Genomic DNA, 23367 nt, shown 5'->3' with positions numbered 1-23367 from the left:
TTTAACTGCAGCAACAACTTTGACATTCAAATTATTGCTTAAATTGGTGTTTGCCGAAGGAAAAATAAATATTTGGGTGTCACAAATTTCAATTTTTTTTGGTGAACTCATTCTTTTATGGATATCTGAAACTATCGTTATGAGTGTCAGCTTTCTAAGTTATAATTCTCTGGGAGTTATAACGACATCATTGGACCTGGGCTATTTAATGGAAAAAATCTAAACATCCATTAAAAAATTCTTCAAGTTGTGTAGGAAGAGAAAAAAAATGAGACAATAATGCCGACGTATTATTATTCGTTATCAATTGCCCCGAAGGGTAAAAGTACGATTGACACAAGTCTATTGTAATGGGATTGGGGGCGCACTTTACGCACGCAAGAGGTTTCAGCGCATGCTACTTAGCATGTTTAAGCTAGGATTTTTATTTACAATCTTGATAAGGCTCATACATATTAAATTCACTGTTCCATATCTATCTAAATTGATATCTGAGTGTTGAAATTTGAGTGATAAAGTCGGGCCCGTGTGTACCGGCCGTCATCTTGTTTTCGCGTTGATGCATAGCAGAGGAAAGAAAGATGGCGGCCCCATCAAGCGCCAAACATTTTCGATTTCCTGCGAGAATTTGCAAGCAAATTCGATGTTTCTCTCACACGGTGGCAAGTGTTAGAGACTTCGAAGTATGATAAAACTACTTTTATATCTGTAGAGGGTATTGTCAAGTTGTTGATACTTTGTTGGTGTTTTATTCCTCCGTGGTTGATGCTACTTGTGTGTTGACGCTTGTTGACACTAAATATAGCATGACCGCTTATTTTGACCAAAGATCGTATAGCGCCGCCTAGCGGCGCAACATGGGGAACTTCACCATGAATACGCGTAAAATGTCGTATGTACCACATGAACGTTCACACTCGAATGGCGCCTATGGTGATAACACCTGTATGGCCGAATTACTCATCTGGCGCCGCTACGCAGCGCTACATAATCTTTAATTTTGACTCCGACCTAAAAAGTGCCTTTAGACACCTGTGGCCTGGTGGACGTCTCGGGGAACCCAGCAACAGATATCCAGGGGCAGGGTTGCTTTAGATATTAGTATTAAAGAGAGAGACGGTAGGTAATGACAGACACGGTAAAGAGGTAAAAGAAAATTTACAAATTTGGAAAACTCCCATCTTTCAAGTGCTCTGTTTTCGTAAAAACTATCGTTGCGCCATAATTTATTGATTACCTAGGCGAATATTGCCGATTGGGATCTCACTAACAACGCAAAATTCAATATTTCCGACGGCGATACCGTGATAATAGAGAACTACCGCTAATGATAGTTAGGCCTACTAGTACTAGACTCATACTTACATGTACAATGTAGCTGTTTTCTTTTCCCAAGTAGGCCTAGGTGAAGCAGCAAAGTGCATTATGGCAGCACAAAAACAGAGCCGAGAAGTGTTTGAAATCTGTCCCAGGTTGGTACCCCTCAACCAACAACAGACATGCTGGGAAGGATTGATTTGTGTCAAGGTGAGGATGAAAGTAACGGAATGCCTTATGGAGTTTTGTGGCAAATTTAAATTTGCAGAGTCTGGCACAAAGTGTGGATCCACACAACTTACAAGTCTTGGCTCTGGCTGACTTTTATAGTCACATTCATGGGATGTGGCTTCTGTTAATGCTTTGTAATGTCCATGTATATGGGTATTTCAGGCTGCAAGTCGTGCTATTTAGCGAATTTGTTGTCAACAAATGCCAATACATATCCATGTAAGTAGTGTCAACAAAGTGTCAGCAACTTAAAAATATCCTCAAAAGGTTTCAAAGTGGTTTTATCATATTTTACAGACTCTAACATGTTCCACTGAAAACAGGGAATTTTATTCCAGATTCACACAGGAAAAAGAACATTTTTCGCAATGTCAGACGGCCGCCATCTTTCTTTTCTCTGCTGTCAACGCGTCCACTCAAAAACAAGATGGTGGCCAGTTTGGGTGCATGAGCACAACCGACTTTGTTACTCAATTTCCAAACTCAAATATCATTTTAGATATATGTGATATAGTGAATGCAACATGTCCAGTTAATTTTGTTCATATAATTTTTTTGCATAAATATGCTTGAATAGCTTGTTGACGCCTTGTTGACGCTTTTTGATGCAAGTTGACACTAAATACATGTAGCATGGCCCGCAAAAATCCCTTATTCAAGTCTTTCTCAGTGTGATTGATAGCCTTTCATTCATGTGGGCTCTATCCTTACTAGTTTCGTGGAACTTCAAAAAAACTTTAAAAACTGAACATTAAAAAGTTTGACTGGGTGACTGTTGTGGCTGGATCTGTAAATTACAAACAGTGCCCATGAAAAAAAATGGCATGACCACCTGACTGGCTGGCATTCTCAGCCACTTCTCATATTTATGCAGGCAAAGAGGCAATGGCAATTGCGTAGGTAGATTGTTTTAGGTATATAGAGCATATAGATGGTGGAACTCACCCTTGCACAAATTCCTGAGGTAATGTTTCCAATCTAATCTTAACCTTTGTAAATTGATATTGTGCTTGAAATTTCATGTTGATTGATTTTGTCCATTTGAAGGGAAACGAGCTTCATCTCAGGATTGAATTGCCCAAAGATGGAGACCACCGGAAAGCAAGATTGTTTGGTGATTGGTCGCTGAATCAGCATCTCCGTAGTTACCGTCACCTCATTGGCCAACGATTATTGAACACGCCAGACCTGGCCACTTTTTTAAGCGAGCTCAAGAATATCCTAGTAAGTGGGTTGAGACAGCACATATTACAGGGAAAATCAAGCAAACCGATTTCGTAAATTTATTTCGTAAATAAATACTTTGAAAGAAGCATGAACTGTCCCGTTTCTCACAGTAAATTCTTGTTCGGTGGAGATAGTACTAGTAATAGTACTTCCTGATGTTGGTTATTTCATTTTACCGAAGTAAATGTGATGCATTTGTTTAAGCTTTATGCAAAATTTTTCGCAGCATTCTACATGTTCATGATTTCCAACACCAACACAATTTCGTTAAATAGGATTTATCCCAAATCCAAGCCATGGCACATTGTTGCACAACTGCACACATGCGCCACCTCCACTGACTAGTTTAAGCCCTCGTGTGGAAATGGGAATCAGTCAAGCGTAGGGACAAGTGTGTACTCCTGACATCACCCAGAGCTGCATCCACAATCTGTTATGATGACATGTCCTCATGCTTATAGACACAGGAAATCCCTGTATCTACACGTCATCCAGTGTGAGGTTGGTTAAAGGGGCATTAAGCCTGTGTTAACTGGTAGTAGCTTAACCCTAACCTTCCCCAACCACACAGAATTAAACAGTAGTAAAGTGTTTAATTCTGTGGGGATAGGTCTGGTAGGCCCATAACAACTGGCTTTTGCATTGGGTTTGGCATACCTCAGAAAAAGAAAGCCCAAGAGCCTCGGTGCACAAAGTCCCATATGGGTGTTTAACTTTGTGTGAATGGGGAAGGTTAGGGCCAGCAACCCTTGGGGGGGTCAGGGTTAATTAAGCATTACCTTTCCATGAACAGGAACATACAATGGAACATCACAGCGAAGCCAGCAAAGCCCAGCCCGGCGTTACCATGGCAACACGATGCTCCCAGGTGATTCACGATGTGGCGCGTCTGGGTTGGGAGAAGCTCTCTTCCATTGACTCATCTTTCAGCAGTCTTCAGTTGATCTGTCAAGGGCCTGGAGGCAGTAAGCATTACATCACAGTACACCTAGATGCCCAGGTAGGCCATACAATTAAAGACCCCTTATGAGTGTGATGGTACTAATTCTGTTTGGAGACAGATGGAATGTTCCATTCCATGAGGTGAAACTGAATGGAATCAATCATTGCACCCGTTTCTGATAAAATCATAGTTTCCATTACATGAATTCAGCACATTCACTGTTTGCTTTCTGCAACACCTTTACAAATCTACTCCTGAATATGTACTGCTAAGTTCAGAATATTCGTGTGATTATAATGGCATAGTGACACTATGTGACCTTACAACTGACCCTATCTCTGCTTATATTTTGAAAGTAACAAAACTGTCAAGTTGGGCGCTTTGTTAAAATAGCTTGTCTTTGAAATGTTACTTGTATGAGCCAATACGTGTGTTTCCTTCCTTTGTTGCTTAATCTCTATTGCAGCATCCAATTGTTGCACCAACATGTTCAACAGACTTACCAGGAGAGACCTTTGAATTACTCTGGACACATCAGGTACTTGCGAACAAAAAGAGTCATTTACTCTTAAATTTGGTTCAAATTTCAAGTATATCAACAAGGTCTGTGCCACCTCTTTATACCAAATTTGCACTGGATCCCAATCCTGCTTTGAACAATGGAAGGAAGATCACTGATATGCAATATTAACGCACTTGGGACTATTTTTGTGTGCATTTCGGGCCTTGAGCTGGACCAACAGAGGGCGCTATTTTCTTAGCAGCTGAGGCTTCTTTGGTCAGAACTGAACTTTGCTGGTTCACGAATGACTAGGAAATCCATGCGCCATGGTCACATCACTACTAACAAATTGAGCACTCCCAACCAACGCAGCTCTTTTCAACCGATGATGAGGGGGTGCATCTGCTCGAGGGGAATGTCAGTGGAAAACCTACCCTTCTTTGTTTATGATCCTTTTGCAATTCCATTCTCATGAAACTGTTATGGTACATAGAAATGGTTGATTGCCATGCCCATGCTTTACTTTCTTGTCAATGTGGAGCCCAACTCTCCATGAATGCTTAGTGTTCAATATTGCTCTACGATAACCTGTCTGTTAAATGGTTTGGTTTTACTACCCTTATCAAACGCGATGACTTGGAACACTGACCTTGGTAAACCTTTCAGAGTGTATTTTGCTTTATTAAGACTCAGAACTGATGAACCGTAAACTTTAAAAGAAACACAGACCCAACTAAACAAACAAAAACACAAATCTGAAACCACCTTAAAGCTAGAGATAATTTGTAATATTTTACGGAGTTGTCAAATTGTCAAGATGACGTGGTCATGCACACGAATGAGAAAGAATGCAATTCCATTGCTGACAGAGTACCAATCACAGATTTATTTTATGACTGATGTGGTCACAGACAAAGTACCAACTACACATTTATATTGTGCATTGGACCTAATGGGGACCAGCACCGCATACACATGCATCAATGAAGACGTTTTGCAGATTGTTGGACCTCCGAAATCCATTGCACCATACATACTGGACGTAGTTGTGTCAAACCGTGGGGTTCTGACTCCAGAGGGTTATACGGGATCCAGGTTTAAGAAGTCAGGTTGTAGAAATGAACAGGCAACTGGAATGAAAACATTTAAGCACACTTTTCCTTGAAAAAAAGGTATCCGTGTCAACTATGATTAAGATTTCTTGACTCCTTGCCCAGCTAGCATTTGAAGGGGAACATTTGGTTCACTGTCAAATGATTGGAATGGTTCTGAGTTGAGTGGCATTGTCATGTTGCTGCTAAAGAGACTACAAATTTGATGAAGTGCAGCAGAAACCTTTGCATACAACTGAGATTTTTTTCTATGCAACTTTTTCTGGTTTCAATCTTGTCTTCTCTTGGCACATTAATTTGTTTAGAAATATTATTGCTCGGTAAAGTTGGCCCCTGAGATTTTGGCAAACTACCTGCCACTGAAGCAGCTACTTTAACACTCAATCCATCAGAGCACGCTGGCCGACATCTACAGACAGTTTGAGGGGAGCTTGGCCAAGTACCGAGAATTCTGGGACACCGTAGCAGAAATTGACAACCAGACGTGGGTGCTGGAACCGGAGAGGCCAAAGCCATCAGATACATCCAGAAGAATTGCCCTAGGTACTAGCAACTTTTATTCTGAAGTAAAAGTCTGTCTTGTTGATATAAAGGAAATTTTGCTTTGAAGTACCATGCATAATAGAACGACCTTTGGGGAAACGACAACAGTAGTTTGTCTTGTGCCAACCATGTAGGATAGGTTACTTGCATGTATGAAATCCTAAATGTTGTCAAAGAATATGGAAAAAATCTAATAGTTTCATGAATGATGGACTTTTCTAAAGCACCAATTATGTTTTGCTTGACCAAAACTGCAGTACATTTTTTCTTGATGCTCATACTCAGTTTGTTGACTCATTACTCAAATTAGACTCAACTTTGGGGTCTTGTGTCTATGTGATCTCGACTTTGAGGATTCATTTTGATGATATCCCTAGCTTCAAAAGGTTCAAAATTTAAAAAAAAAACTTTACTCAGACTCGAGATCAAAGGTTTGAGAATGTCAAACTTTACCAATCTGCCTTGGATGTTATTACTTTCCTTCTACAGGCAACAATTCTTCTATTCAAGTCACAGTGGATCCTCTCTATCCAAGAATGCTTCCAGAATTTAAATTCCTTGGAGCTGATCATGGTAATCATTACTGTTTTAGTTGAGTCCATAACAAATCCCTGCAATGCCATCACATCCCAAGTCATCTAGAAACAAAAGCATTCCCAGGTCATTGTCCACCCAGCTATGGTCTCATGAAGGGACTTGTTAAGAGACTTGTGGTGGCCTTATCCGCAATACTGATATTCCCGACTTGCTTTCAGTTTTAATTTGTCTATATTATGGTAAGCATCAAAGGCTTACTCCCCTCTCCCACCAAATAAGTATTGTTCAATTTTTGTCCAGTCGATGTATATTAGAACATTTCTTTGGCATCTTCTACCCATAAAAAAGTTTTAACCCTAACCCCCTAGGGTGTATGTAAAATTGTATTGAAATTCGTGGATTTGGGACTGTTAGGGTTAAGGATTGAACCATTGCCAATGTGCACATTCAGAACTGACGAGCCATCCAGATATTAAGACATCTGCACTAATGAGCATGATGTCGTGGCTTCTAATCCCAACCCAAGTAAGCTTCCATTGATTATTGCTACTCTCAGACCACACTGAGAATACAGTGTAGGCAAAACCTGTGATAATAGTAACATCCCCAACACGAAATTAATATCATTGACTACTGAAATGAACTGCTCCAAAGGCATTCGTTTTGTCATTCTTTAGCTCATGTGATTTGTGTTTTTGTGTTTCGACGTGTGAGTATTGTGTGATTGACCAGAATTAGTTACAATTTCATTATAAGTTTGGAGTTTTAAAGGATGTTTAGAGCTTGCTCAGTGTTAGCAGAGGAAGAAACAATTGTGATTTCCATTGAATTTGGCAATTATAAGCTTAAGCTTGTCGTTCACATTTGTACAACGTTGATGATGAATCGTGAATGTGCCTGTTAATTTTGATTACAGGTTTTGCCCTTACCGGTACCTGATGCATGTACATTATAAACACTGTATACTCGGTGCTTGGCCGAGAACTTGTGAAAAAATTCACAAGCATACTCGGGTGGGACTCGAACCCACGATCTCCTGCTTACTACCGGTAGTTTAGTAAGCCACTTGAGTAAACCTGTACATACCTGTATGGCATTCCTGAAACTGTCATGTGTATGTAGGAGTTACCAGATTGTATGTACAGTACATGTATTTATATTCATTTAGTTATTTTTTTTACTTTACTTTGTTTATTCAGCCCTATGATTCTTTTCTAGAGTGATTCCATTACTCCAGCTTTTTTTCCACCCCTTTAATCCTTTATTGGGCTCTCACAACTCCACTATTCAACTTTGAATTCTCTTTCCTTTGATCTTTGCCCTCTCTAGTCTCCCCAATATTTATCCCTTGTGTTTTATCCCCCTTGCCTCCATTCTTTGTTCACACACCCCATGTTCCATGTACATGTGCTGTTCATCCTTTTGCCTTTCCCTCCTTCCCTCTCTATCGCCCCCATCCCCTTCCTTTTGTGTCTCTCTATGGAGCCCTGTTTGTCTGTCCATGCATATCCCACTTTTCTTCAATACTAGTGTTTTAAGACTTTGCCAAGTTTAGGACGTGTTTCAATTTTTGTTATTTTTATGGTTATGTGTAAAGTTTATTTATTTGTACATTATTCATTTCAGAGATTTATCTATTTCTCATGGATGCCTGTAAGTGGCGGGTAACCGCTGTTGGTCATCAGAAATAAATAAAACATATCCTTGATGCAAAGTACATCTTGAAAAATGTGCATGTTGCCAATGTTTCACAGCAAGTAACATGTATCCTTCTAAAAAAAATTGCCATGGCTCATTTTATGTACTTGTAATTACTAACTTTGTAGTGATCATTTAATCTTTATGTTGATAAATACTGTAAGTTACCATCGTGCTCTGTACTGCATGTACAACATCATTGGCATCTCTGTTTTGTTGAGCAGTCATCAATCCTATGCGAGAGAAGTTGAATGCTAACCTCAAGGCTTGGGATCCTGGCAGGAGTCTCCTTAGTAACCTAAAGGCTCTCCTAGACATCCACTTCCCATCACCTCAGTCCAGCAGAAGAGAGGTTGGTTCTCTGTGCCCTTTGTCATTTGTTAAACACACTCCATGTACTCCAGTTCTGTAGCATAGCAACAAGTCTGGCAGATATGTTCTCTGCAGAGTAAGTTCATGTCCAAAACAGGCTTCCAGAGCTACATGTCTGTCCATGGGGTGCTGTCACTGACCCAAGTGACACAACATGCATCCGCCATTGTTGTAGGCGAAGACCACAGCACTGTACAGTCCTCAGACAGTAGGCTAACCTTCAAAGCTTAATAGACAACAAAATCATGACCAAATCACTAAGCCAGCTGATAGTGCTGGATCGACATGATTAACCACAACCGTGCATGGCACAAGTTATGATCATTGTGCCATCTGACAAGAATTCAGAGTTATTTTACATGAAAAGCCTTGTTGTCTGGTATAAAAAGTACAATATGTGGTTGTCAACCAAATGGTTGCCTACTGCAGTTGTCCCTGAACTCAAAGAAACTATTCAGTCACATGGTATGTGTACACGTACTTTGCTGCCTTTTGATTTGACCTTATTGTCTGCACACGTGCCGACATCCTTGCAATTTTCAGTGGCCTATCTAGCTCCAGACAACAGATTGAAGTGAAGCCAGTCATTTCAATTTGTCAGGTCCCTTCCCAGTGGTAAGCAGTGTTGGTCACATCCAATTCAGTAAATGCTTTAATTTATTCACAACTGGAACTGCACAGTTCTACAATGCACCATTCAAAGGATAACTGACGTAAACTTAATGAGATTCACGAGCTGCTGCAAAAACCATGACTGCAACTGAATTTTTCGAAAGGATGTCACCCGATGAGGTGCCATTGGATAGTAAGGCATTTTGCTTTGTCTCAGGATTTCAATGAAGAATGTGGCATCTGCTACTCGTACCGACTTGAGGGCGCTATACCAGACCGTGCCTGCGACAATCCACAGTGCAACAAACCATTCCATTACAGCTGCCTGTATGAGGTAAGGTCAAGAGCAAAGGCGTAGATCCAAGGGCCAATTTCATAGAACTGCTCAAGCACAAAATTTGCTGAAGTGTGAAAAAATCTCGCTAAAAAAAACAAAGGTTAGCAGGTCACACTCTGATTGTCATGCTAACCAAAAGACAGCTAAATACAATCCCGAAATAATATACATCACATGGAGTTTTGGCTGGTAACCTGATTTATCATGCAAGGTTTTCTCGCATTTCAGCAAATTTGGTGCTTAAGCAGCTCTATGACATTGGCCCGAGGTCTTTGTTCTTGGTATTGTGTATTTGAGGAAGAGAGATGGGCGTTGCCAGGACTTTTTTTGGTGGGGTGACCTAACCAGTTTTTTTCAAGGGAGGTGCATGTATAACCTGGGCTGGGGGGAAAAGCACTAATAAGTTATGAGCCAATACTGAGGCATTTTGAAGCAAATGAGTGACCTTCATTCCCTTTGCTTCTTTTATCATTTCTTTTTTTCTTCCTATTTCCAATATAAGTTTGGGGGAGCCCTTGTCCCACCCCTGATACCCATGGCCAGGGAATTCAAACCCATTTTGGTCCAACATCTACATGTATTGCCCAAATTGGTTTTGCATATGGATGTGTAAAATGTATATGTAGCTACATGCATGTCATGTCCCCACTCAAATTTTCTGCACAATTTTCTCAAGTCTTATTTAGACTGCTCACAGTAAGTTCTTCAAACAAACACGATAGGATTTAAAACCGTCATTAAAATGGTGCATATCAAGGGAGGCACATTCTGCATTATGAGAAATGGTACACATACGGCAAATCCGTGTCATGGCAAAACACACACAGCTCTAAATCATTAAGTTGTCCATGCTTTCCAACTCAATCTTGTAACTTCCTTTTTGTCATTACTTAGGATGCTGTGATCACGCACAATTTCTTCAGTTCACCAACTCACTTCAATCATGCTCACTTGATTCCAACTACATGTATCTTTAAAGTACAACACATATTACCATTAGATGAGAAGGCAAATCATTGTTACCAATGAGCCAGTTTTTTTTTGGGGGGGGGAATAAGTGTTGAAGTTGACCATATCCTGAATCTGTCTTATTGAAGAGCAGTGACGTTAATCTAATCTGTACTGGAAGCATACAGGACAGGTCTTTATCAACAATGATGATACAAGTGGTGCACAGCAGTAAATCAGACAAAAGCTAATGCCGAGTATAAAATGCAGTTCTGTCCAAGAATGTATTTTGGAATTCTCCATGGATCTAAGCTATAAAGCTACATGATAATACGTCAAAACAATGAGATTTGGTAAGTACAGTTTTATGAAAAGAACCAAATTTAGTAAAACATTATTTAGAAACCTGCAGGTTGTCCAGAGCAATACATGTACATATATTCATTTTATCCATAAAACTATGAATTTAAGTAGGACACCAACACCTTTGAGTTACACGTACGTTAAGAGTGGTAAAAGTTTACAACGTACCCTAGTTTATGAGTTGCTCTTTGGAAATCATGAGGTTTGTGTCCAATGAATGAAATACTTTCCGTAAATAAAAAACTGCAGGTAGGAGGAATGTGCATTATATGAACCAACAGATCTACTCAGTTGTTGAGTGTGAAGCAATAAATTACATTGAGGTTGTTCCACAATGCATGGAGCAGGTTGTCCGACAATGCATGGAGCAAGTTGTCTTTGGCAAGTGTTTGGATTTACAAAAATTGCAATAAGATGCTTACAGTGGTGTGCTCGTACTCAAGTTGCTGAATCATATATCTGTGCTCTTTAACATTATATGTTAAACCAGTCTAAAGCCTGAGGCAGGCCCAAGTGTAAAAATGACATACTGGCAAAAAGACTCTTTGCCAAATTTACAATAAATAATTTTTGTAGTGAATTTAGCCCAAAGTTATAACATTCATGCAGACAAATTTACAGTAAAACCTACACATGCCCCAAATTAGGAAAACATGCAAATTCCAAGCTCTGAGAAAGTCATTGTTCACTGCACATATACATGATAGCAACAAGGAATTGTCTCTGACATTGTTTATGTATTTCTGGAGTTGACTTTCAACCTCCACACTTTCCAAATGAAGTCCTTCAAAAGTCGCACTGTGAAGAAATGAACAACTGTGTACCGGGGAGGGAGACATCAGACCACCAAACCTTAAAAGAGCCCCCCTTGCCAAGTGAAGCATTGTTACACCACTGTTCGTCTTGCTAAGCTTCCTTCATGGGAGGGGCATGATGGCTTGCTGGGGGAGGTGTGGATTTTCTGCATTGAAAAAGAGCTGCGCAATCTGGAATTGCACAACGCTCTTCAGGTGCGGTGGGAGTTGTTTCAACCGTCGCGCATAAATCTCAAAGAACATTTCGTCTTCATCCTTGGCGGGTGGTGAACTCGCTCTTAATCCACCTGTGTTTGCCCCACACGGGTCAGGGAATGCACCGACAAGGTCCTGTCTATCTTTGTTTCTTTTTCTGGACGGCCTCTTGCTGTGAGACAAGGGAGCATTTACCAGAAACGGGATGGTGCATGAAGACTTCTCAACAAGATCAATCCTGTCGCTTCCTTCTCTGAAATACAAAGATATGATGTTTTGCACATAAAAGTAATAATTTGGTTTTTTACTAAATTTGGATCATCAACGAAGTACTAGAACCAAGTAATTCAATTTCTCACTTCCTGCCGTAGCCACCCAAGCTGGAATAAAATGGCATACATGATAGGGTATTGCCTCGTTTACTCGATGTTTATGAGTACTCGACACAGGTGCTGTGTACAGTGTACACCTGACCAACTCCTGTTGAAATAGCATTAACATGTTTGCCACAAGCGAAAATAAACGTTTTCCCACCACTGACCAGCCCATCACTTCTTTGGTGGTGAAGGGGTGTCCCTAGGGACTACGGACAGGGTTAAAATGGTGGATGACATTTTATAAAAGGTTCAGGAAGCTGGAAGTGTCTCCTAATTTCAGGCTGGCAACTTTTTCTCAGATCAGCTGATTTCCTCATTTTTCACTTCACACTCACGCAATTGAAACTTGAAAAACACTTTACAAAGTCTGCAAAGATTGAAATTTCCTCGTTTTTCGTCAAAGTTACATGCCTGTAACTTGACAAGGACATACCAAAAATAGCATCCAGCTAGTAAACAATTCCATTGAAGAATTTTCCAAAAAACACTGCATTAGTTTCATTGTTGGAACACATGGCTGCGATGACACTTAACTACAACGTTATTCTGATACTCCAAAGAATCATTTTCTTTTCTCTTACTAGCCCTCGCTTGACATGGATGCCACCTTGCAAGGATGTACCACAGAATGGGGCTCGGCTTTTTGGTTTTGTTTTCTTTCTTATCTATGGAAGTCACTTATCCAAAGGTATTTTGATTTAGCTCCAGATAGAGTACCCACAACATAGCAGGGGTTTTCTTTCTCCATTCTACAGGTGCTGGTCAGTAGTTTTTGGTTGGAATCTTTAGGCAAAGCATACCCAACTGAACAGATGGGCAAAGAAGAACAAGACGCATTCGTGTCATGGCTGATTGGAAAGTTTGTTTTTACCCAATGCTTGCTAAGTCTAGAGCATCCTCGTCATTGATTTCTTCAACTTCCAGAGTCACCACGGTGTCATTCTGGCCACTGATGGTGCCGCCAGCTCTGAATTGGATTGAAAAAAATCACATACACCATCACTTGATTTCTGCAACCAAATGTTTGTTTTACTGCGAGTGATTCTGAAAACAAATTTGTGCCTTTTTCTGTTTTAACTCTTATAACTCTAGAGGTGCCTGTTCATTTGAAAAATGAAAAAAAGGAAAAGAGACATACATGTACAATTCACACTACTGAAACTTGTCACTTTAATACTTGCTCTTTGTACTTTATTTTTGAAGCAGTAAGACTTAGATACTTTTTATAATTTGCTTAACATTGACCACTGGGGTATCAGGGAAGGGGTCTACAGCCCTCCCCCCAAAGGCAATTTATTATAGCGAAAACCGGATTTTTCTATTTTTTTAAAATTTACTACCAATATTCCCCAAAGCTTATAAAAAGCCCTGTATATAGCCACACCTACATGTATCTGAAAGGGCAATTAAAACCCTCCTGTGCTGAAGTCACTCTTTGGGTCACTTGGAAAACACCTCAAAGAGGCACAGCTGTGTTGTGTTGTGCACTGCACCTACATGCAAGAGAGTGGCCTTGGGCCTTGCATATTTGTGCTGTAAAACCAAAGGAGGGTTAAGTTGAACTTAAAAGTCTCAATTTTCAGCCCCTGCCAAAATATTTTGGCCATACCCCCTCCCAATGTTTTTCTGGATCTGCCTTTGAGCTCAACCTTCCCAAATCCTTCAAAATCTCATGTGCTTAGTCGAAGTCGAAGGACTGGGGCAGCATTGTAGTCTCCACAAATCCTTTCACAAGCCCAGGAAAAAAATATTCACAAGTATAAACACTGCAGAAGGAATGCTTTGTCTCAGTTCATTTGAATGGCTTGTGGCTGGGCTTAAAGACAGAATGACTTATGCAGAACTTGTGAGGGACTTGCAAGAGATGTGTGGTTGACGTGGTGACCACACTCAAAAGTACAGTACATGTACAACCCATCCACTATGAGGCTAGATACTTCTGAATTTCTGAAAAGACCGAAGACTGTGCTAGTGGTTTAGTGTACATGTACATTGGAGTACTATGGACGATTCAGGAACATTTGTGGCATAAATGGCCTTGCCAAGAGAGGTTTAGAAAAAAAAAAGGCCATGCACTAGGCAAGCCAAAACTTAGTTTGCTCAACAAAGACTCAAAGATCAGTTCATCGACATACACATTCTGGTCTGTGTGAGATGCTAAGAAATCCATCATCTCATAAAACCTCCACATGGCAGCACGTGAGGCATCTCGCCTGCTTTTCTTTGTCTTGATAGTTCTCCGTTTGCGAACGTAGGTGTCACGGAGCATTCTCCAGCGCTTTTTCCAGTAATCGCCTGTAAAATGGAAAGTTTAGGAAAAAAATCAGGGACTTTTAGGTACATATAACCTGGGTTGATCGTTAACAGTCTTGCCTGTTTGTACTCAGGTTATGAGTAGAAAGTTTTAATTTAAAATAGTTGTTGCAAAACATGTACCTTTGCAGCCTTGGGAAGTCTTCCTTTTCCACGACTGAGGACTCTTTTTTTGGGGGGGATGGAGCATTGTAGGAAAATGTGAAATTCTCACCAATTTTTAGCAGTTAAAATATGCATGTACATGTACCTAACTACATGTTACTACATCCTTAAAAAGGACCTTAAATTCTAACAGGAATCCGGTACATACATGTACATGTATCTTGATTTATTTGAAAGTGGTTAAAACCTGTTTGTCACTTGGCTATTTACATGTACATGTAGGCAAAAAGCATACACAAATCCGTGGAACTTCAACTGGAAGGCAGTGCATACCGGTCATGCCGGTAGCGCTGTGATAGTACTGCTAGGCCCCAACTATAGCATCAGTCCCAGGCTGGCCCAACTACAGCGGTCCAGTGTGCATGTGCCCAGTATGTGCCAAAGTCATAGGACGACATGTATTGTTTACAATGTCATGTCATAGATGAAATGCTACATTTTAGAGGAATTGTGTCAAGTGAGAGGTGCATTAACTTGGAAATTAAAGGTTGAGAACTTTTCCATAGAAATTGGTCAACTGTAGTTGGGTCAGCCCAACTGCCAGACTGCAGCACTGCAACTAGGACTACAGTTGGGACAGACGCTATAGTTGGGGAGTAACAGGACTTTAATTAAATGTAAAGATGTGCTGTGGTACGGTAGACATGCAGTGACCTAACATCTCTGATGAGATAAAACTACAGTCAAACCACATTGGGACTTTGCAGTTTACCTGGTATCATCAGAATTGAAACAAAAGTGAAGAACAAAGGAATGGGATATTAAAATGCTGGCTTTAAGTTTGAACCTGTTAAACAGAATATTGTATTAACATGATAAACTAAAAATGACAATAATGCTACATGTACATGTACTGAAGTTACAACGGGGTTCGACAACACCTGTTCACTGTCATGATTGTAGTACAGGATAGCCATGATGGACCAGTCCTGAAATCAGAAGTACTATAAGTTACACAATCATCACTAACTTTAACGTTAGGACTTGCCAGAGACCACACACTGTTAATTCTATCCCGGTGGTGGTAGCCCATTTAAAAACAATTTTCCAAAGAAAACACTCACCATCCCTTTCCTGGTAGTTAATTTGGTCAGCAATTCTCTTCCATATGCGTGCAATTTGGGCAGCATTTTTGTGATCCTTATCTCTGACGTCATACAGTGTTGGATTGTCCTTCACCAACGCTATTAAAATCTCACAAATAGTTGTTGGGAGCATGTTCTTCGGCATTTTTTCTGCACAAGTTGACATCCAGCCTCCCAGTCCGGTTGGTACCGTATTGTTTTTTTTTTCAAGAAACACTAAAATTAATTGGGAAAAAGTAGAAAGCGCCACCATTAGTTGGAAGTGCGCTGATCACTAGACTTGTTTCCCGTCCCTCCGGGAGTTTCTTGGAAATCAGCGGACGCTTACAAAACGAACGGGCAATAATGTAAGATATTTTTGTGTAAATATTCTTTTTAGTGTTGGCATTTTCACGTTGCTTTGAGAGTGTTCATGATGTGATGGTGACAAATCATACGCGTGTGTGTAGGGTATACGCACACATACTTATTGAACTTGTAGTTACCAGAAAGCATGGTATATTATACTACATTAACTGAGGTATAGAGTACGGTAAATGGAAACCCTTTTTTTTGCCCGGAATTCCGTCACCAGTGTTGGCCTGCCTACCAGAGTTACTTGTGTTTAAATTGTTTGCATGTCCCATTCTTTTGAATTTTGAAACAGATGTTTCCTTTTTTTTCAGAAGACAGTTGCAAAATGTACGAACCTTGACCGAACATTCTTATGTCTTTTTTGGCAGTGGCTGTGCTGTCTTCCAACCAGTCACCAGACAATGTCCAAATTTGGATTCAATACCATATTTGGGAAATGCCCCTACTGCGAAGAGCCAGTCAAGATCAAGAGGGAAAACAACAGGTGACAATGGAGCATTGCGACAGACGAGGACGTGTTGTGAACTGCCGGGCTGCAGTGGGGTTTACAGTGTTTTGGGTTTCGATTTGTTTTGAGGGTTTTTCCCACTGGAGATTTGGGCTGCATCCGAATCTGTTGTCTGCCAGGTCTAGGTCGTCGCTCCATTGGAAATGCGTGGAGACGCACAGACAATAGACCTAGCCGTAGCTCTGGAAGCCCGTTTCGGACACGGTCTTGTTTCCTTGCAGAGTTAACTTGAAGCCGGTTTTGGCGGCTATAGAAGCTTGATAGGAACTTAAACCAAACAACCGTGGGTTACCTTGACTTGAACAGGTCATTTCTTGCCTGGTTCTCCTTCGGTATGCATGCTTTGCGGGAAGTCGTAGCAACATAACTTGCTAACAAAATATCGGACTATGTAAATGAAGTTCCTTGCCCAGATCGACACTGGAATAAAGTGTTGTCATCCTAGGACGAACACTTATGGAGCTCATGCCAAAAAATGACCTGCTGCTTACAAAGCCCCAGACTTATTTGGTAGATATAACGGCACAGACCTTCACTGGTAGCCTGCAACCCCTGAAGGTCAGCAGAATTCCATTTAGCTATAATAAAAAAAGACTTCCCTGTTAATTGAGAGGTCTGTAAAAGGCAGAGCCAGAAATCAGTCCGTGATGTTTGTTGTTTTGTAGTAGTGAAACTAACACACATTTTACAGTCGTTAATACAAAGCGCCAGTCTAACGCTGCTAGAAGGAAGGGGAAAAATAGTGAAATCAGTGCGTCTCACCGCTACTTCCATTCTTGGACTTGACGCGCCCGTGCATTGGCAAATCAGGACACCCTTTTGGACGTAGTGGCATGTAACGCGCGCACCAGCTGTTTGCAAGCGCTGTGTTACCGGCGGATTAAAATTGTACCGTCTTGAAAGGACATTTTTAAATGTAAGCAATCTTTCATAGTTTATGAGACAAAATTTGGCCAACAGCTTGAACTTTTCTCACCGTCAATAGGAATTTTAATCAACTGTTCTGGGAACAAACTTATTCAGAAAGTAATTAAACGATTTAATGTACCAGTACTCTACCATGTTCTTAATAAATCTCCCTTCAAAGGAGTATTGCAAAGAGAATTTTGTTCAGTTACAAAGGTGTAAGCTATCGGCGTGGTCGTTCTTGGTGTTTTTAAGATCCGCCTTTGGTTCAAACTTGAGGTGCCCTGTTAATAAGTTACGGATTATCTACCAACCCGAGGAGAGTTGTTTGCTTGTGGAGGGACATCGTCAAGTTTTATTTTCTTTTCTAAGCTATTAAGCAGTGTTTAACCAGACGGTGGCAATTGGTCATACGGAAGCACTTCACGAGTACTGAAAAGACTCGCCGCTAACAGGAGATTCCGTCCATCGGCTTACTTATTATTGCAGTTCATGATTTCGCGCGAGTTGACGATTGTGTCGGTAAGGGTATACCGGTCAACAGTTCTTCTATTTTCAGGCTATAATGAACTACCGGACTACCGAACTTTCGGACTAACAATGCTACTTTGGACTGTCGAGCAGACCCCGCTAAGAAACCCTGGTGATTTTTTGAAGTGGTTAGTGGTTATACTGCACAGCTCCCTCTACCGTTACCTCCCAACACGGACTCTCGTCTGGCTTGGAATCCCAGTGTGTATACATTGCAGTTGGCATAAGTTAGGCATCATCCTCGGTGGATGCGCGGTACGGTGCCACTTACCACAGATGGCGGTGTAAATATCCTTCCAATGACACCCAATGGGATGAGACTCTATACATGAACCATCAACCATTCAGAATGTAACTGCATTGAGTTGAGAGCTAATGGCCCCATCGTATATTAAATACCATCTTCTCTCCTTCATTAACAGTAAGTGGTCTGTCAATATGCACGGCCAACGCTTTCATCAGTAATGTGGAACGCTGTAGCCAAGTGCTGTTCGCTGTCTGAAAATGAGTTTGTTCATATTATGGAGTTTGTTGTACTCATTGCCTTTCCATCATACGTCCTGTTTATTTTCTGAAAAAAAACATGCCATGACTAACCCCTAAACGTAAGGTGTAATTGAATGATTTTCCTTCTCCCAAAGTGTGTGTGTAAGATGGTACATCAGCAATCGATCGGCCAAGCACCACGTCATTATTTTGCTGTCTGCTGTTTATGTGTGAGGATGTGTGTGTTTTAACGCAGAGCTTGACACAAAATATGAAATGCATGTGGGAATATTACATCAAGCCAGTTGAAATTAGTAATTTTTATGTTTGCATTGCCGCCCGAACAGGTGCGTTTCCTCCAATAATTTTGTGTTTTGTCCTGCATGAAAACGAAGAAACGAGTTTTAAAATTGATCACAATATGCAGCTGTACCGTGCAATACCTGCGGCATCGTTGCACCAAAGCCACATCAATCTTTCCTTGGTTCCGACTAATGAGTAAAGATGACGTCTTGCATTGGCCTATTCGTGTTGGTTTCGCGTCCGACTCTCTCTCTCTCTCTCTGCATTTTATGCACTGGACAGTTTCAGCGCGTCTCATTTTCGTATACAGACGCTAGTACAACAATTTGAATATTCAAACCATTGGTGTTTGCTTTGTTTTTGGGCTTCAGTATGGGTGTCTTTGGGCTGTGCATTGTATTCGCTTACCCGGTACTCGACCATTTATATCTGGAACCACGCTAAATTCTGTGACTGGAGGCGGGGCAGACTTGATCCCTCCTCTCCGGATACTCCCTGCATAGTTGATGTGTTACATGTAAATGAGGTATGTGTTTTTCTAATGGTCCACGTATCCAGCCCGAGGGGAGGAAGTTACCCTTCTGGAACATATTAGTTTGAAATTGAAAACATCAATACTTTGTAAGCACCGTTCGGTTGGGGCATGAATTGGACAGTTGGTCAATTGGTTTTAGAGAAAAATTATCCCCTTACACAAAACTGGAATACGCCACCGCAGTGCACCTGTATGGAGTAGGAGTTTTAGCCATTAAAGAGCACCTCTAAGAAAAACATGTTTTCTCCGGTTTTATCTGTTCAAATAAATATGTCACAATGTCTTCAGAGCTCAACTATAACAAGCTGAAAAGGGGGTTTTTTGTGTTCATGCCAAGATGCAAATTCTGAATGAAGATTGCGTCATTCAGAGAAAACGAGGGGAACCCGCTCTGTGTTCGGAGTGGATAAACCTTGTGCATGCCAAACAATGCATGTAACCATTGTTTGACAGTGCATGTAGCCAAGTTTGGCATGCGCAAGAGTTTATCCACTACGAGCACCATATGCAGCAAGGTATGAGACGGAGAGGAACCCCCCCCCCATCTGCTTTGTGTTGGTCATCATCTCAAAGGAATCTGGGGAATTCCTTTCAGACATCTTGGGGGGATGTGTTAAGTAACAAAAGTCTGGACTGTGTATAGGGATTGGACATGTTGGGGGTACCCCTCGGTCTCATTTCTTGCTGGGTATAACGAGCACAGGCCGAGGGTTCCCCTCGCCAGTGTTCTCCGAATGACGCGATCTATTCTACATTCAGAATTTGCATCTTGGCATGAACAGGAAAAAAGCCCATTTTAGTTTGTTACAGTTGAGCTCTGAAGACAAATGACACCGTGTTCGATTTGAATGCTTCCATATTTATTTAAACAGATAAAATAAGAAAAAATATGTTTTCCTTGGAGGTGCTCTTTAAATAAGTACCCCACATCACAGCACACAGTACCAGTGTAAGGCATTGCGCTTTGGACGCCATGAGTTACAAGAGGGCGCCCTATGTATCGTAACCTCTCGGATTCCTGACTGTTCGGTGTCACATTGGACTTCAACTTACCGAGGCTTTCACAGGATTTTAACACACTTCCTAAAGATTCCACAGCCCTGAAGCCTTTTGATAGTGCCTTGTGAAGAAACTTGTATATGTAATTATAAAGGAACACGTTACTAAACAATTGAAGGTTTGAGGACGTGTACTAGTTTCGAGGCGTTATTAATTCGGGGATGGAGTAGGCCCGTAAATTTCGTCTTGGGTAGGTGGCATTTCCTATTCTGTTTAGAACGTGAAATTCCCACTGCAGAAGACGATAAAATCGAACAAATTTTTCTCACTTTATTTTCTTTAATTTCTTTCAAGCTAAGTATAATTCTGATATAAATAATTGAGTAGGGGCTGTCAAGGGAAGTGGACCAACAGTGAAAATTAGTCATTAAAATGGTATCTTAACTTCGGGAAATGTAAAAATGGGAAAATATAATTAATGAACACTATAAATAGAAAAATTACTGTAATATACGTGTATGAAATAATTCACACCAATAAAGGCAGACGTAATGAAAGAACGAACATGACATTGCAACAATGGATAAGACAGAAAAAAAACACTATCCAAGAAAGGAAACGTGCGTGAGAGGAAACGGATATGGAAGATATATCAAGAGGCCGAATCTAACAGCGAAAGCAAGGACAAGGCCAGTGGTGAATGACTTAAGACAGCATGATACTAGACCAAGTCAGACGAGGAGAGCCCAGAGGAGACAAGACAGGGTATGCACCTGAAAACGAGGAAAGATAAGACAAGAAACCAGACGAGACAATGAAACGGCGATTGCCAAAATAAGACGTACGAGAGAACAGGGTGAAGAGACGAGACTGGATGCAACGAATCATAGACGAAACGTTTTAACCTTATTATGCATGGCTGTTTTAAATACATTTCAGTGCCCTTTTTGTGCGTTTGGGATATCTTTAGAACAATTTATATTTACACTAGTTCGTTTTGACAGAAAAAACCTTTTATGCACGTTCGTCTTGTGTTCCCGGTAACAAAAGACTAATAAACTCTCGTCTGTCTATATATGCGTACACTTGCGTTTTGTCTTCTCCCTTCAACTTGTTTGTTACCACGTTTCTGGGAATGACAATCTAGGTTATTGCGATAGCAAAGGATGATTAGCGTACACCCGTAAGTGATGGTGACGACAGAACACGATCTTAGCGCAAAGATAAAAGGATTAAACCACCCAAAGTCAATTTTACGGACAGAATTACATTTTCAGAGCTCGACTCCTCTGAAAGATGATGGCTGAAACGAGATAAAGAACTCGGAGCCTTGTAGGTCATTTGTTATTCTCAGTCCTAAGCAGAGTGTTGACACGAAGGAGAGTGGAGACAACGCGGGGCCATGAGTGGGCAAGATTTTAATCACAGGCCCCCATCCTGTTGCGGGAGTGCGCCGATGATGGAGGACAGCGTCAGACTTTACATTATTAGGTCATGCATGTGATTCATCAGTCAGTCGTTGGCTCTGAGCCGGTGAGCACATTGTTGAATTACCCCAGCTGATGAAAATTCCTCGGACAGAATGTCCTCCTCGGGCATAATGCTACGCTGCAGCAAATAAGTGACGGGTCCACAAAAATGGGTCTTAAGGGATATTTTTTTTCAAAACGAATTATGTACACAATTGAATTAATTACATTATAAGCTTAAACTTAGTGTATAAGTTTTGAACCCTGTGGCATTTCGCAATCTTGAGATGCACTGAATCATACACAATATCAACAGAAGTACTTTCAGAGATAAAGCCCTTTAAACGCAGGAAGTGGAAAAAGAAATCAGCCAAGAAGAAAGTCGCCTGAATATCCACTGTAACTGTTAGGTTTATCACAGACACCAATAAATCAACAAGTAAAAAAATCCCCATATCAGCATAGAAAAGCCATGAAATAGTACAGCGTCCCTTAATACCCTTTTTGCGGATCCGAGCAGGTCGCATATTTTTTCCCAACAAAATAAGTACTATAATGCTTTTGATTTTATTCTTTTGAGGGTAAAATCATTGAAACGTGCCGTCCTTTCAACATCGACTCAATACCTATGTTCCAACCTGTTTATGAACTGTGGATGTGCCTTGTCTACAGCGGGGTGCTTCGGGCTAGGAGCAGGTGCAACGGTCACTTTTATCACCACTAGAACCATTCCCATGAGACGCGCAGATTCTTTGCGCTTGTAATTCGAAGTAAATCAACTGGGCAAGCATAAACAGAAATGAGGCCGCGATCTGTGAAGGAATTTTCTTTTTATCCAAAAGTGAAAGTCTTTTCTGTGTGTTCCAATTTTGAAAATTATATTGCACATGGGAGTAGCAATTGGATGGTTTGGAGAATTCAAAGACCACTGACCAACATCGAAATCAGTCCCCCGTCAAAAAGTATATGGATAAAGGGAAAAATATACATGAGGATTGAACGAAATATTTTGCAGTTAATTTGCTAACAATTTAATCACACACAGTGCCAAGAGGGGGCGCAATGAATCAAAAAGTTGTATCGCCTGAAATATCACTGAAGTCCAGACCCTGGTCAACCTACTTTCCGATTTCTCCCATGGACGGTGAATTTCATGGAGAAATTTCTGTGGCCTTTGTCACCATCATTGCGACAATGCGCTGCTTTGACACTGAGATCTTAAAAGAAAAAATGCGGTGATCTTTTCTAAGAATCGTTTCTGTGCATGTTTAAACTCTTTTTGCATGGAACATAAAACTTTTTGAGTTAAGTGAAATGTGCAGAGCACTTTGTAAACTTTCAAAACTGACCAGGCTTCTCCAGAGAAATGAAGTGCTGTTTGTGTAATGTCATCCAGAAAGACTCAATTTATTTTGCATGTTTTCACGTTCAAATGTTGAACCTCAAATTTGCTCGTTGAAAAAAATTCTAATAAAAGGTTACACACTTGCTTATTGCTGCATTCTTATATAACAATAAATTGTCAAAGGAAATGCAAACTTTTGATGGCAAAGTATAAAAAGTCGAGCAGATTTGTGCAAAATT

At 40.7% G+C, this 23367-nt stretch overlaps 2 protein-coding genes across 10 annotated transcripts; one reads left to right on the top strand and one right to left on the bottom strand.

Moving 5' to 3' along the window:
* Positions 1-496: 496 nt before the first annotated feature.
* On the top strand, positions 497-17658 carry LOC110980564 (E3 ubiquitin-protein ligase FANCL-like). 9 transcript variants are annotated; one of them, XM_022237376.2, is made up of 10 exons: positions 497-683; positions 1400-1527; positions 2596-2772; positions 3569-3775; positions 4185-4256; positions 5725-5875; positions 6365-6448; positions 8335-8462; positions 9312-9428; positions 16415-17658. In XM_022237376.2, exons 2-10 carry the CDS (start codon positions 1426-1428, stop codon positions 16532-16534), a joined length of 1158 nt encoding a protein of 385 aa, XP_022093068.1. In that variant the 5' UTR covers positions 497-683; positions 1400-1425; the 3' UTR covers positions 16535-17658. The 9 variants fall into 9 exon arrangements, with proteins under 9 accessions (XP_022093068.1, XP_022093067.1, XP_022093066.1 ...); XM_022237375.2 differs by having other exon boundaries at positions 1397-1527; XM_022237374.2 differs by lacking the exon at positions 497-683 and adding an exon at positions 868-1119.
* Positions 10640-15923, bottom strand: LOC110980566 (uncharacterized). The gene is made up of 4 exons (XM_022237380.2): positions 15672-15923; positions 14265-14424; positions 13001-13096; positions 10640-12005 (listed from the first exon to the last, which is right to left on the bottom strand). The coding sequence occupies exons 1-4, from the start codon at positions 15856-15858 to the stop codon at positions 11660-11662; spliced, it is 789 nt and encodes a 262-aa protein (XP_022093072.2). The 5' UTR covers positions 15859-15923; the 3' UTR covers positions 10640-11659.
* Positions 17659-23367: the final 5709 nt, after the last annotated feature.

The sequence above is a fragment of the Acanthaster planci genome, linkage group LG01 (genome assembly GCF_054643075.1).
Source record: "Acanthaster planci isolate LZ-2023a linkage group LG01, COTS_SCS, whole genome shotgun sequence".
Classification (NCBI taxonomy): Eukaryota; Metazoa; Echinodermata; class Asteroidea; order Valvatida; family Acanthasteridae; genus Acanthaster; species Acanthaster planci.
This window is presented reverse-complemented; position numbering and strand designations above follow the sequence as displayed.

What these genes read in the sequence shown, in the direction of transcription:
- LOC110980564 (XM_022237376.2), top strand. Translation starts at nt 1,426, where the DNA reads ATGGCAGCACAAAAACAGAGCCGAGAAGTGTTTGAAATCTGTCCCAGG. An exon ending in AAGGATTGATTTGTGTCAAG is followed by an intron (nt 1,528 to 2,595) that starts GTGAGGATGAAA and finishes GTCCATTTGAAG; the next exon opens with GGAAACGAGCTTCATCTCAG. An exon ending in ATCCAGAAGAATTGCCCTAG is followed by an intron (nt 5,876 to 6,364) that starts GTACTAGCAACT and finishes TTCCTTCTACAG; the next exon opens with GCAACAATTCTTCTATTCAA.
- LOC110980566 (XM_022237380.2), bottom strand. Translation starts at nt 15,858, where the DNA reads ATGTCAACTTGTGCAGAAAAAATGCCGAAGAACATGCTCCCAACAACT. An exon ending in TCTCACACAGACCAGAATGT is followed by an intron (nt 13,097 to 14,264) that starts GTATGTCGATGA and finishes AATCCAATTCAG; the next exon opens with AGCTGGCGGCACCATCAGTG. An exon ending in CTAGACTTAGCAAGCATTGG is followed by an intron (nt 12,006 to 13,000) that starts GTAAAAACAAAC and finishes TTTGTATTTCAG; the next exon opens with AGAAGGAAGCGACAGGATTG.